General features: G+C 40.5%; 1 protein-coding gene across 4 annotated transcripts in view; it reads left to right on the forward strand.

Annotated features, from left to right (window-relative positions):
* The window catches only part of LOC102203587 (multiple PDZ domain protein), a 47,927-nt gene that overhangs the window by 10,238 nt on the left and 24,637 nt on the right, over positions 1 to 13,052 (forward strand). For all 4 annotated transcript variants that reach the window (XM_005747020.1, XM_005747021.1, XM_005747022.1 and 1 more), the window contains exons 15-20: positions 1,274 to 1,459; positions 1,635 to 1,796; positions 2,253 to 2,462; positions 4,246 to 4,416; positions 7,487 to 7,601; positions 9,593 to 9,791. In XM_005747020.1, the coding sequence (XP_005747077.1) occupies positions 1,274 to 1,459; positions 1,635 to 1,796; positions 2,253 to 2,462; positions 4,246 to 4,416; positions 7,487 to 7,601; positions 9,593 to 9,791 (1,043 nt within the window). The remainder of the gene's footprint in view (positions 1 to 1,273; positions 1,460 to 1,634; positions 1,797 to 2,252; positions 2,463 to 4,245; positions 4,417 to 7,486; positions 7,602 to 9,592; positions 9,792 to 13,052) is intronic.

A 13,052-nucleotide genomic window follows, 5' to 3' on the forward strand; every position in this document is an offset into this window, starting at 1 on the left:
AAGGCTAAAATGACCAAAGAAAAAGTGGAAAACAGTTAAACATGAGAGGTTTAGGACAAAGTTTGTGTTTTTTCCATTGTTTAAGCACTGCTTCCAGCCAAGAGTGATACCATATATGCCCCATAGCTGCAGAAAAGGCTAACATTGTTATCTTTTTACAAAAAAAACAGCTGAACATGAGAGGTTTTTGGACCAATTTTGTGTTCTCCATTCTTTAAGCACCGGTTTGAGCACCGTTTGAGCACCGGCACCGTTTCAAAAGTACCGATTTGGCACCGGTATCAGATAAAACCTAAACGATACCCATCCCTAGTGAAGAAATGTTTAAACGACGGGCCTACACTGGCATCTAATAAATATAACTTATTAACTCCTTTCTCCTTAAGATAAATTTCACAGTCTAAATTTACTACATGTTGCCATGGTAAAACATGCCATAAGACCTTCACTGATGAGGGTTTTTTGTTTTTGTCTTTCATTACTCACACACCCACATAAATCTGGATCAACATAGTCAGAGTTGATTGATCAGCTGCCTGAAACTTTTGAGTTTCCCATCTCAGGGTTAATTAACTCAGACTTCGACTTGGGGAAACCTGCAATCTGGAACAAATTGGGGGGAAAGGCAAACGCGTTAAAAAAAGAAAAAAGGAATGAATCTAGGAATTAAAACGAAAATGTAAACCCAAACACGGCATATCCACTTCTCAGGGGACAGGTCCCCTCACATGTATCACTCATTATGATGAGGAGTCGGATGAACTCTTGGATGAATTATAGCTGCTTTACGCTGCTTTATAGACACACTCCAGATTGTCTTTCATATCTTTGTGGGGACAAACCGACATCTGTGACGCAGCTCGACCCTTTGATCTCCTTCCCATGGCTTAAGTGATGCAAAAGCCATTGTTCATCTCTGTTTTTAAATGAGCTTCACCCGGTTGGGTTATTGCTTCCAGCTTTAATTGTTTCTGCTGTGACTCGATGTACTGCAGCCAGCAATTTCTCCTTGATTCACAAAACAGAAATTTCAGCCAAGTATGCTCACACACATGCACAGAGAAACGCAGTTAGGGATAAACACAAACGTCAGATGATTTGCAGCCAGCTCTTTATGGGAAAACATTTTCACACACAGCATCTTTAACCTTGGGTACACAGCATAGTAAAGAGCACATTTTTTAAAAAGCTACAAACACGACTCAACCAATCCCTGACTTCGAGAACATGTATTTTTGAAAAAATTTGTAATTTTTATGTATCTTGCTGGCAGGTGAATGGAATCCCTCTTATCGGAGAGACGCACAAGGAGGTGGTCAGTATTTTGAAGGAGCTGCCAGTGCACGTATACCTTGTGTGCGCTCGCATTATACCCCCTTCAGTTCCCAACAGTGATGAGGAAGACGATGATGATGTCTGTCTCAGCCTGAAAGAGCTGCTGGCTGGGTTCAATGATAAGGTAGGGACAGCCTGAAGAGGCGGTAAACTGAGAGGAGTAGATTTAATATTGAAATCCTTTAACTTGAAAACAGCATGAATAACAGTAGATCAGCATGGAAAAAGAAACTGATGTGCTCTACAGCTGTAAATCATTCTACATTTTCTGCTGTCTCTCTTCTTTCCGTTTGTTCCAGTTGGACCAGGGTTGTGTCATTCCCTGTCCTACAGCTGAGGACATCACCAAGCGTGGCGTGCCCCCCATGTCACCTCCTTTGGCCATGTGGGAGAGAGAGGCTCAGGTGGTCGAGCTGGAGAAAGGAGAGTCGGGCCTGGGCTTCAGTATCCTGGACTATCAGGTCAGAGACATGCCTCTGAGCCTTTCTACAAATAGAACTGGCTGTAATAGGCTGCAGTCTAAGAATATCAGTGTTCGAGTTTCTCAGTGAATACTAAGAAAATGGAGGAGTTGACTTCTGTATTCTGTAGGGAAGATTTTTGTATTTTGTGTTTTTGTGCTCTAAATCACCAACACGTTGAAGTGCCCTGACGGTTTCTACTTAAATGTCAGATAATGAAACCTTTTTACACAACAAAAAATCAATCCTTTCAAAAGCTTTCAAGCTATAAAGAAAAAGCAACTGTAGCTGGTTTCCCTTCTGTGAAGCTAACCAATGCTTTTGCTTTTCATGTGTTAATTAAGCCCTCGCCACTTTGTTTACCTGCATTTACGCCTCATCTTCTCATTTTTCTAGTTTAACTTTAATTTTCTATGCATATTTGAGCAAATCTTTCTTCTTTCGGTTTAACTCTAGGATCCAGAAGATGCTTCTAAAACAGTTCTGGTAATCCGGTCTTTGGTGCCTGGAGGTGTAGCCGATCGGGACGGTCGCCTCCTTCCTGGGGACCGGCTCATGTTTGTCAATGAAAGTGACCTAGAAGGCTCCAGCCTGGATTATGCTGTGCATGTCCTAAAGTCCACAGGCTATGGCCCTGTCCACATTGGTGTTGCCAAACCTCTGCCGGTATGTGCAGATAAATCATGAGGATTTATGATTTTTATTACTGTACAGTATACATAAAAATTCAAGTACACCCCTTTGCCCTGTAAAACAGTAAATGATTAATGAAATATAGGCTATTTAATCTTAAGTACATTTAAAAGCAAACCAACTGAAAAGACTACAAACTGCAAACTTAGTGAAAGAAAAGTGTGATTATTTTGAGCAAGCTGATTATATATATGATTTAAACATAAAGCTAAAAGCAGGATCAAGGTTAAATACTACCTGCCAAAACTAAAGCTTTTTGAGTTTAATCCTGGGTTATAATGTCCAGTTCAACATGACACTGCATGGAAAGAAATAGTCTGTTCTCAGGATTGCCACATATTTGCGCACAAGTTGTGTTTGTGCCCAGGACGATATACCAAACATAATAAAAATATGCAAAATAAGTAAAACGCCTAACGAAGGTTTTACTGTTGGGCCTCTCAAAGTAGTAATATTGGAAGCAATATTGGAAGATTTTAAAATTTTGATTGCTAAAAATGTTTAGTAATATTGCATTGGAGCTAACTTGTATGCTGTGATAAAGTCAAAAGCAAACTGTGTATGAATAAACGGCTTATTAGATCGTCACCTACAGCTAATCCTGCAAATACCAACAGTACTTTATTATACATTATTTATCATAATGGTCCAAGTATATGAAAGTTTACCAGACAGTGTGCCATGTAAGATGTTGCCTTCCATAATAAATGGTATGGTACATCTTACATGGCATATACACAAAAGTATTGGGCCACCTACACATTATGGCTAATTTATATTCAGAGTCTTTAGTGTAGCCTACACAGGTGGCTGTATGTTTGTGTATGATGTTCCATTATACGTTAAGTGAAGGTACCAATCATAATCGTTGCATGCTGCATCCACGCATGGTGTATTTACATTTTTAGAGAGGATTTTAGGAGGTTTGTGGTTGTGATGTACTTACATAGATTAAACACAGAAGCATCACACCTACAGGAGCCACTTGACCATGGAAACCCATGCCATGAAGCTTCCAGCACGTAGTTTTTGTGCTGATGTTAATGAACAAGGTGGTTTGGAAGTCTGACATTTCTAAATCAGCTGAACCTTGGTGACTTTTACACAATATGAGTCTCAGTACCTGGCAAAGCAACTCTGTAACTGTATATAGTGTTAGCTAGGATAGCACAAAATTCACAAACTGACTTGTTGCAATGGTGGCATCTCATTAAAGTTCCACGCTCAAATTCATTGAGCTCTTTACGTTCTCAAATGTTTGCGAGGCTGCTGCATGGTTAGGTGCTTGTATTCTGAGTCGTATTCATTATCACACATTGCACATTCAAAACATACTTTCAGTTCAAAAGATATTTTATTTTACTGTTATGACTTCATTAAATCTTTATCAGTTTGGCAATGTATGATAAAATGTATTATAATTTACAGAGATATGCAAGATCATTACTTGCATGTGTGTTTTCTCTTAATAAGCACTTTATGTCTTCTCCTTTTTGTTGTGGACTGTGGCTTAGTAACAAGGAAGAGAGAATCTAGTTACAGGCCTTCTGAATTTTTAATGCTGCTGAGCGATAAACACAATGCTCGACCACTCTACAGATGGACAGAAGGGGAGAGGAGTACAGGGTGTCTAATTTATAGTCACCCCCTTTAGCCTGTTTGCTTCGATGCAAATTTACTTTTAAAGCAACACAGCTACTTTTGCCTTTATTTTTTCAAAGTCCTAAATTTCAACTTTTGAATATTGTATTCTCAGCTGGAACTGTGCGGTGGCTTAACTCCCATCTCAGAGAGGAGCACACGGGCTTCCTGCGACGACAATGACAGCCACACTCAGGTCAGCCTGGTAGCTGAAGCAGCCGAGGCTAACGTCAACGCCACCGCTTCAAACTCAGAGGACAACAGCACCAGTCAGCTGTGTTACACGGTATGTTCAGCTAGACAAAATTAGCACCAGTCATAAAATGATATTTCTGCCATTGGACAGTACTTGATAAATGCTTTTTGCACACTTTATGGGGTAGAAAAATAATAGAGAGGTAGAGTTTGTCTATATTTGGGATATTTGCACATTTATTTATTTGTCAGCAGAAAGCAGAAGAGGTTGTCTGGTTATTATGTGTCTGGATTAAATACAATTTTAAATAAAGTTTAAAATGTGTTATTTGGTCCTTCATCTTAATAATATTTTGTATAATCATAAGCAAAATCCTTTCAGGATGCTTGTCAATAAGTATTTGCATACTTGCAGTATTTGCATAGTATTTGCATATTTGCAGTGACACATACAGTGAAACTGCGGTGGTCTGGATCTGTAATCTGTCACAGAGGAAACATTGCTCATTACCATGCAAACCTGAGATTCTGTAGGTAGCCATTTTAGTTGCTCTGAAGGAGATTACCATGTCAGTGTGTGTTCGCTTCATTCACATTCTATAGTGGCGAGATTAGACCTGGCTGTATCAGTATTACTGGGTTGGGGCTAGAGAAAAGTACTCGGTGTCACAGAGTTGTTCCTGCATTGTGGCCGCAGCTCAGTCCTATTGAGCTGGCCTTTTGTACTCTACTTTGCTTAATTACCAACAATTGCCTCTCAATGAAAAGTGCTTACTGCTTGCACAGCTTTGGCACATGGTCGAACACAAGGACATAGAGTTTTGTCTCAGGCTCACGCATACACACAAGAGACTTGGAGCAAGTGTCAGTGTTTTCATCAAAGATGGGCTTGTTGCAAAAGGTAGCCTCAGAACTTCAGTGCTGCTTTTACTTTATGTAAAGATTCAAAGAAGATGTCTTTGTTGCCGTTTTTCTTTGTGAAGTGCCCAAGGGGACATTAAAACTCGAACTTTCTGCGTGTTTTACATTTAAGAGTAACTCCAAAGGCCTCAACCACAGAGAGTTACAGTAATAGCTCTTTGAAATAATTACTGTGTCATACAAGAATGCTGGTAGTGGTAATGATAATTTCACATTTCAGTGCCAGGTTATCTTTGCAACACAATTTCTTGTTGAAGTCTTGATGGTTTTGGCTGTGAAGGGTCCATTTCATTTCTTCTCAGACACCACTGTCAGGTTGACATCGGTTCTTAGTGATATTATGTGTCTTTACTGAACTGAGTCCCATTAAAGATGCTGCATAAAGATGCTGCTGGCTGGGGTCTTCCCTAAGATCTTCAACACTTCACTGTCCCAGTCCTGCATCCCGCCGTGCCTAAAGTCAGCCACAATTGTCCTACTGCCAAAGCGTACTAACATTAGCAGCCTCAACGACTACCAACCAGTTGCTCTAACACCTGTTATAATGAAGTGCTTCGAGAAACTGGTCCGACGTCACATCATGTCCTGCTTGCCACCCACACTCGACCCGCTCCAGTTCGCATACAGAGCTAACAGATCAACTGGAGATGCCATTGCTACAACGCTCCACACCACCATCTCTCACCTGGAAGTGCAGGGCCGTTACGCCAGGCTGCTCTTTGTTGACTTTAGCTCTGCTTTCAATACGATACTCCTGGACAGACTAATCGTTAAACTGCTGGAAATTGGACTTCCTTCTACCACCTGCCGCTGGATCAGAGACTTCCTCTCAGACCGTGTACAGAGAGTTAGAGTGGGGCCTATCTTTCCTCAGCCCTCAGCCTCAACACTGGCTCTCCACAAGGCTGTGTACTGAGTCCCCTACTGTACACTCTGTACACACATGACTGTGTTAGTTCCCACCCAGACAACACAGTCATCAAGTTTGCAGATGATACCACCGTGGTGGGGCTCATCTCAGGGGGAGATAAGACGGCGTACAGAGCTGAAGTTCAGAGGCTGTCAGATTGGTGTGTAGATAACAACCTGGACCTCAATACCACCAAGACAAAAGAACTGGTAGTTGACTTCAGAAGGAGGAAGTCCGAGCTGCAGCCTGTCAGCATCAACGGGGAGTGCGTGGAAAGGGTCTCCAGTTTCAAGTTTCTGGGTGTGCACATAGACACAGACCTCCAATGGAGCTCTAACACCTCTGCAGTCTTAAAGAAGGCCCAACAGCGTCTCCATTTTCTGAGAATCCTCAGAAAAATGGACCTGAAGAAGGAGCTGCTGACCGTCTTCTACCGCTGCTCCATTGAAAGTGTGCTGACATATTGCATCGGTGTGTGGTTCTCCAGCTGCACCACAGCACACAGAAAGGCACTCCAGAGGGTCATCAATATGGCCCAAAAAATCATTGAACATCCTCCTCCCTCCCTGAAGGACCTGTACAGCACTCGCTGTCTCAAGAGGGCACGCAGCATCCTACGGGACTGCACACACCCAGGACACCGGGTGTTTAAGCTGCTGCCGTCTGGCAGGAGGTTCAGGCTGCTGAGGTCCCGAACAAATAGACTCAAGGACAGCTTTTACAACAGGGCAATAGCCCTGATCAATGCAAACAGCTGACCTGACTGGATACCTCCCTGGACTTTTTTAGGGAGGATGTAACAATCTTTAAAATAATAACAATTATATGTATATATATATTTTTTTTTCTCATTGTCTGACCATTATCTATAAACCCCAGAGATGCTATGTGGGAAAAACCCAGTAGTAGCAGTTTCCTAAATACCTGTCTGACACCAACAATCATGACAGATTCAGATGATTTGATGATTGTGTGACTATGTCATTAACACCACCAGCAGGTCAGTTTTCACCCATTTACTGGATGAATCACCCAAACAATTTGGTGTCTAGGACAAAACATTCACCAAACGCCTGCAAAATTATTGACCTTTCGATCAGCCTCCACTTCACTTTGTGTTTAGTTGTTTTAAAAGATGTTAGACTGCTAGTGTGCCAAACTTGAACACTGAAAAGTTGGTGAATGTAAATCTGTTAACACTGTCGTTGTTAGCGTGGAGCTGTGCTGCAATGTTGTTCACTAGCATGAAAACACACTTTTATGCTCTCACTCACCCATGCCCCCTTGTCACTCTCTCTCTCTCTCTCTCTCTTTCTCTCTGGAACACCAGCTGCATCATCGCTTCACCAACATGGACGATGACGACATGCAGCAGCCGCCACCTCTGCCCCCCCGCACCAGCTTTGAGAGGACAATCACTGTTGTGCGGGGCAATCGTAGCCTTGGTATGTTCTCCGTCTTTCTCATGGTGGTGCTGTCTTGGTGTGTGTACATCGCAGGCATGGCGATAATGACACTAATAGGAGGCGGTGATGACGACTGCCCTGAAGAGGAATGATGAAGCAATGTGTTCCTCATTCCTGAGAAAAATATGATCCGTGTGTGTACCGCATGTGTGTGTGTGTGTGTTTGAGGTACGAAGCAATGAAGTGGCGTAAAAGAGAATGAAAACGTAACATTGATTTAATAAATGACATATTAATTTGAATGTTGATCCTAATATGTGATTATATTTTTTATACTCCAGTTTTGAGACTGCATTGTCTTAACTGCTCCAAGAGAAAGTCTGATGTTTGGCTCCTCAAACACAGGAGGCGAACAAAGAGTGCAAAGCAGTTCTGCTCTATGCAAAGTATAAGGAAACAAAGTCATTTGTATTCTCCAAACGTGCTAATAAGGCACCACACTATGTGTGTGAGTGTGTGTGTGTGTGTGAAAGTTTGAAATTATGCAAATGTTCACAGGTAGAGAATATCAAGGTCATAACCTACAGTCTGTGTCTGTGTGTTGCACCACTGTATTCTTTGGTTTTTACCTGTTTAAAAATATTGTAGATCCTCTTACTGAGATATTTATTGAAGTTCTGTCTTCTGGATATCCAAGTATGGAGGGTTTGCATATTTAGTTTGTTTCTGGTTTTGTGAATTTACATATGTTTGATCTGAGGCAAAAGCCTCAGCATAGACAGGGTTACAGTGTTTATCCATAAGGCTTGAATATGGACTTATTTTTATGAGCAATGGTAATGTAGTGCAACATTTTTTGTGCTACTTTACCAACTTTTCCAATAGGTGCCATGTGCAATGCGATCCATGACTATGACTTTTTACCCAAGTGAGACATGCACATACCGTATATGGCTGCTTTGGGCTAGAATTTGGATATTCTTTAGAGCAGGTTGTCAAAGAAAAAGGTTTGATGGTGTGAAAAGGGTTTTTTTTCTTGCCTTGCTCATCTAAAACATGACGATAAACAGCCAATTTAGTGGTTGCTTATTCCTGGCGTGAACCAGTTGGTGTGAATTTGTTTGACTTACTTTTTGATGAGGTTTAGATTTCCATGTAGAATATTTCATTTGGATTTTACCATAACGTATTTTAAGCATTGTTTTGGCAGAGTTTGTAATGTTTAAATCTGTCTGGTTAGAGTGTCATAGTATTGAGCACATTTAAAACATTCACCATAATTTCTTTGAATGTCTTTAAAACATGTGTCTTCTGTTTGTCCTGTCAAAATCGGTAGCTATGTCTTCTGTTGACTGTATTCCATGCACTATGATTGTATTGTAATTTGAATGTAATAAGAAAAAGACAATAAACTATTTATATGATGAAAAATAAGCACAAAGTCATTTCTTTGACGAATTTCAAATTATGTACGACCATAGTGTTGTGGATTGTAGTTAGATAGCAACGTAGTACGCCAGCAGCTATAGACCAGACTGCCTAATTCGTTGCAGGCTGGCTGGCTTCCCTTTCTGTGGTTTGTGTATGTGCGTGCATGGGCGTGCGTGCGTGTGGACGCCTGATTTACCTGCTTCTGTCTGTTTGCATTAATGAAGTGTTTGTGTAATCCTCCTAGTGTCCAAACTGATAATGCCAAAGTCGGGTGTTTATGTGACAGGCATGTGTTACTCGTCAGTCACCTGTGCCCTCTGCCCTCTGTGGATGTGAGTGCGCATGACGCTCTTTGTGCACCTTTTGTGGGTGTGACTGTGAGGGATGATGCTGTGTAAATGTCAAGCATTTGTAGCCATGTTTGTGTGCTAATCTGCCTAGTGTCTGTCTTGATTATGCTGATTATACCACTGTCAGGTGTTTGTTTGGGCGACTGTCTCTCTGTTTGGCATGCATTCAAAGCAGCCTTAGCCAGCCCTCCGTTCACCTGTGCTTTTGTGTGCTTGTGTGTGTGTGTGTGTTAATGTGCGTGTTGGCAGGGATGACAGTGAGTGCTATCAAGGACGGTTCAGGCATGCTGGTGCGCAGTGTGGTCCAGGGGGGGGCTGTTAGCCAGGATGGCAGGCTCGGGGTGGGGGACGCCATCTTGGCCATAAATGGAGAATCTACCTCCAACCTGACCAGCGCCAAGGCCAGGGCCATGCTCCGCAGGCACTCCGTCATAGGTCCAGAAATGAGGTAAGGAGACAGTCACATCCCCGCAGCCCCCCAGAAAACATGGTCAAGCTCAACAAAAGTGCTAAAGCTCTCTAGGGCTTTTTTTTTTACTGTACATAACAGAGCCCCTTTTTTCTCAATAATCCTTAATCCCTAAACAAACACACTGTTTGACTGGCTGTGCAGTACTGTTTACATCCTTTACAGTGTTTCAAGTGCTGCTTGAACCTTTGGATGTCTTATACTTAGTAATTGTGCTTGCAAAATTATTTTGACGATTGTGGCTCGAGTAGAGTAAGTATATTAAGAAACTAATGACATTTCTGAAGGTCTCTTGACAAAAAAAAGAGAAGACTTGATCTTACAGCAGAAATATCCCAGGTGCAAATGAAAAAATGAACTACTTGTATCAAGCTGTCTCAGTTTCTTGCTCCAGGTGGGGTGTTAGGTATTTTGTGGTACAGTGACCTACTGGGACATTTTCATAAAAACAAAGAGCCATTGTTCTTGTGAAATGCCAAATCATCTCATTTTAAAGAGCACTCACAAAAATATATTCAATATGGCTAATTAGACCTCTATTCAAGTTAAAACTGGGCTAAGTCACCGCAAAAGAACCTCTGAAATTGAGGAAGATGTAGCTTCTCAACCTTAATGTAGCAAAACTGTCAGATCTTTACGATAGTCAAGCACATGCTCTAGTACACATGCCCACACAGTCCCCAGTGCAGGTCATCCATGAGAAGTAAAAACACCTGAGTGTACAGTGCTACTCTTTTTTTACCCCTAAAAACCACTCACCTAAAGTATACACAAAACCTAAGAAATACAGACATTGCTGTTCTGCTTATTTCTTTCACTAACAGAAATAAGCTTCTACACTTTTCCTGCAGACTTTAATAAGACTGAAAGTGTATTGCAACTACAGCTGATGTCATCTTGTAGACTTCAGGTAGCAGGTTTAACACACTTTCACACAGGCTTCATTTGTCAGGTTTGGAAGCTACATCGTTGTTTTATAACGTCTATAAATAATAAAAAAAACAGGAAAAAAAATCAATAACTACATGTTTAGTTTTTCACACTTTTTTACACTTTATTTTAAAGCCTAAAGCTACCCATGGCAGCTAGCTTTACTTGATTTAGCTGTCTTATTTTTTTTTACATTACATTCAGTACAGCTTTTTGAGATTACTTTTTACTTCATTTTACTCCAAATTACAATAACTGTATTTTTTGAATTGCTTATTTTGATGTTTTAATATTTTTGCACAGTGTAAAAGGCACAAAAAAAGTCTTGATGCTTGCTCAATCATCCAGGTAAAGAAATATCAAAAAGTTGATACGTCCAGATGAACAGAATCATCTTTCTGGGATGTACAGGGATTTTTTTAGAACTGTACATTTTTTAAATTACATTTGAATTTTTCTGCATTTACAAAATCTTTACTATCACATCCAAATTGTGGTCAGGTACAGCAGATTATTTTTGCTTCATCCAAAGTTGTGTCAGTGTCATACAGATAAAAGGAATCCCAAAGTCACTCAAACAAAGCTTCAGAAGTCCTTTGTGGAGAACAGGCTTTTATGATACATCAGCAAGATTGAAGCCACTCTTGATTAAAACGCATACAACCTCCCACAAGGGGTATTTAGAGGACTAAAGAACAAGATTCTCTGGGATGATTCTCCTGCACATTTCTAAGCACCATCTCTGTTGAGCACTAGACACTGCTTATTACTTATCTAAAACCAGTGACAAGGCAACACGCTGTGTGTGCTTCTCAGCTAAATACAGAGATGTTCCAAATGTAAGTGACTTGAGTTTAGGGCAGTGATTCCTCTTTCTGCTCAACAATGATCTGAAACAGACAGCCATGATAGCGCTAGTGTGGTTTCAGGTCAGGTCAAGGACAGTCTTGAAGTTTAGCCTAAAACCACTTCAATATCTGTGGAGAAAGTTCAAGATGACTGAAGTTGCTTGAGAAATCTGCCAGAAAAAATGGGATAACTGCCCAGACCCAGCTGTGTAGCAATCCAGCGTACAACTTAGACTTACTCTAAAATCTGAAATACTTGAGGCTACAAACTGCTGCCAGAGGGATTCCTTCATATTTCTAAATTAAAGATCAGAAAATGTTTGTGCGAGATTTTAGTTGTTGATCTTCCATTTGCAAAAATGTCTAAAATATGTTTTATGGTTTTATCATTCTCAGTTATTGAGTATGTAGTGTATGCATACACAACAGAGAGGTTCTAAGTGTAAGTGATCTTAGTTTGGTGCAACGACTTACCTTTCTGCACAACAATGAATGGAGGCATACAGCCGAGGCAGCATTAGCATGGCTTCAGGTCAAGTACAGGGCAGTCGTGGAATCATCAAACCAAAGTTCTGGCTCAGCCCACATATGCATTTGTGTAGAAAATTGAAGAGGACTGAAAGAGCTTGAGAACCCTGTCAGGAAGATTGGGATAACTGCCCAGATCAAGCTGTGTAGCAAACTAGCTGACTAAAGACTTACCCAAAAACACTTGAGGCTGTAGTTGCTGCCAAAGGGAATATTCATAGTTCTAAATTAAAGATCAGAATGCTTTAATATTTTTCACTTTTTGATTTTCAGTTTGCAAAAATGTCTAAAATATATCTTGATACATGCTCAATCATCCAGGTAAGTAAATCCCATTCTGTTCATCTGGACGTAGTGTTTTCACGTTTTCAATGGGAGAAACGTTTCGTTACTCGTGACTGACTGCAGGTTTCCCCAACCTTATAAACAGTACATTTGCACAATAACTGAAACCAGCCTACTGACTGAACAATGGGCTGTGAGGTCAGTTCCTTGATCATTAATATGCAAATTGTCATGACCATTGATCAACAAACACCTATTAATGCCCATGAGTATATTAATGATATAAACAATGCTCCATCCAATATAAGTTTTATGTCATAGCTGCCCGTAATTAACAGTATTTTTAATTACCATAATGTTTCTGTAAAGCTTAATCCACCATTCATTATATTATTTTTGATTAAGATGCCACATTACATTTATTTACTTGCGTTTCTAAAGAGAAAACATGTGACGCTTGAATTGATACAAGTCCAGTGTTCTCAGCTTTTGGTATAAAAATGTGCGTTCAGCTGGTTATTTGCCAAATAACTAACAATATAATTATTAGTTTTAAACACTTTCTGAATTATTTGTGTTTTCTTGTTTTGTGATAGGTGGTTTAATACATTCGTTAAACAAGGCAGATGCACAATTTAGGTTTTCGGAT

The sequence above is a fragment of the Pundamilia nyererei genome, unplaced genomic scaffold (assembly GCF_000239375.1).
Source record: "Pundamilia nyererei isolate P.nyererei 1_Seehausen unplaced genomic scaffold, PunNye1.0 scaffold00187, whole genome shotgun sequence".
NCBI classification, from domain to species: domain Eukaryota; kingdom Metazoa; phylum Chordata; class Actinopteri; order Cichliformes; family Cichlidae; genus Pundamilia; species Pundamilia nyererei.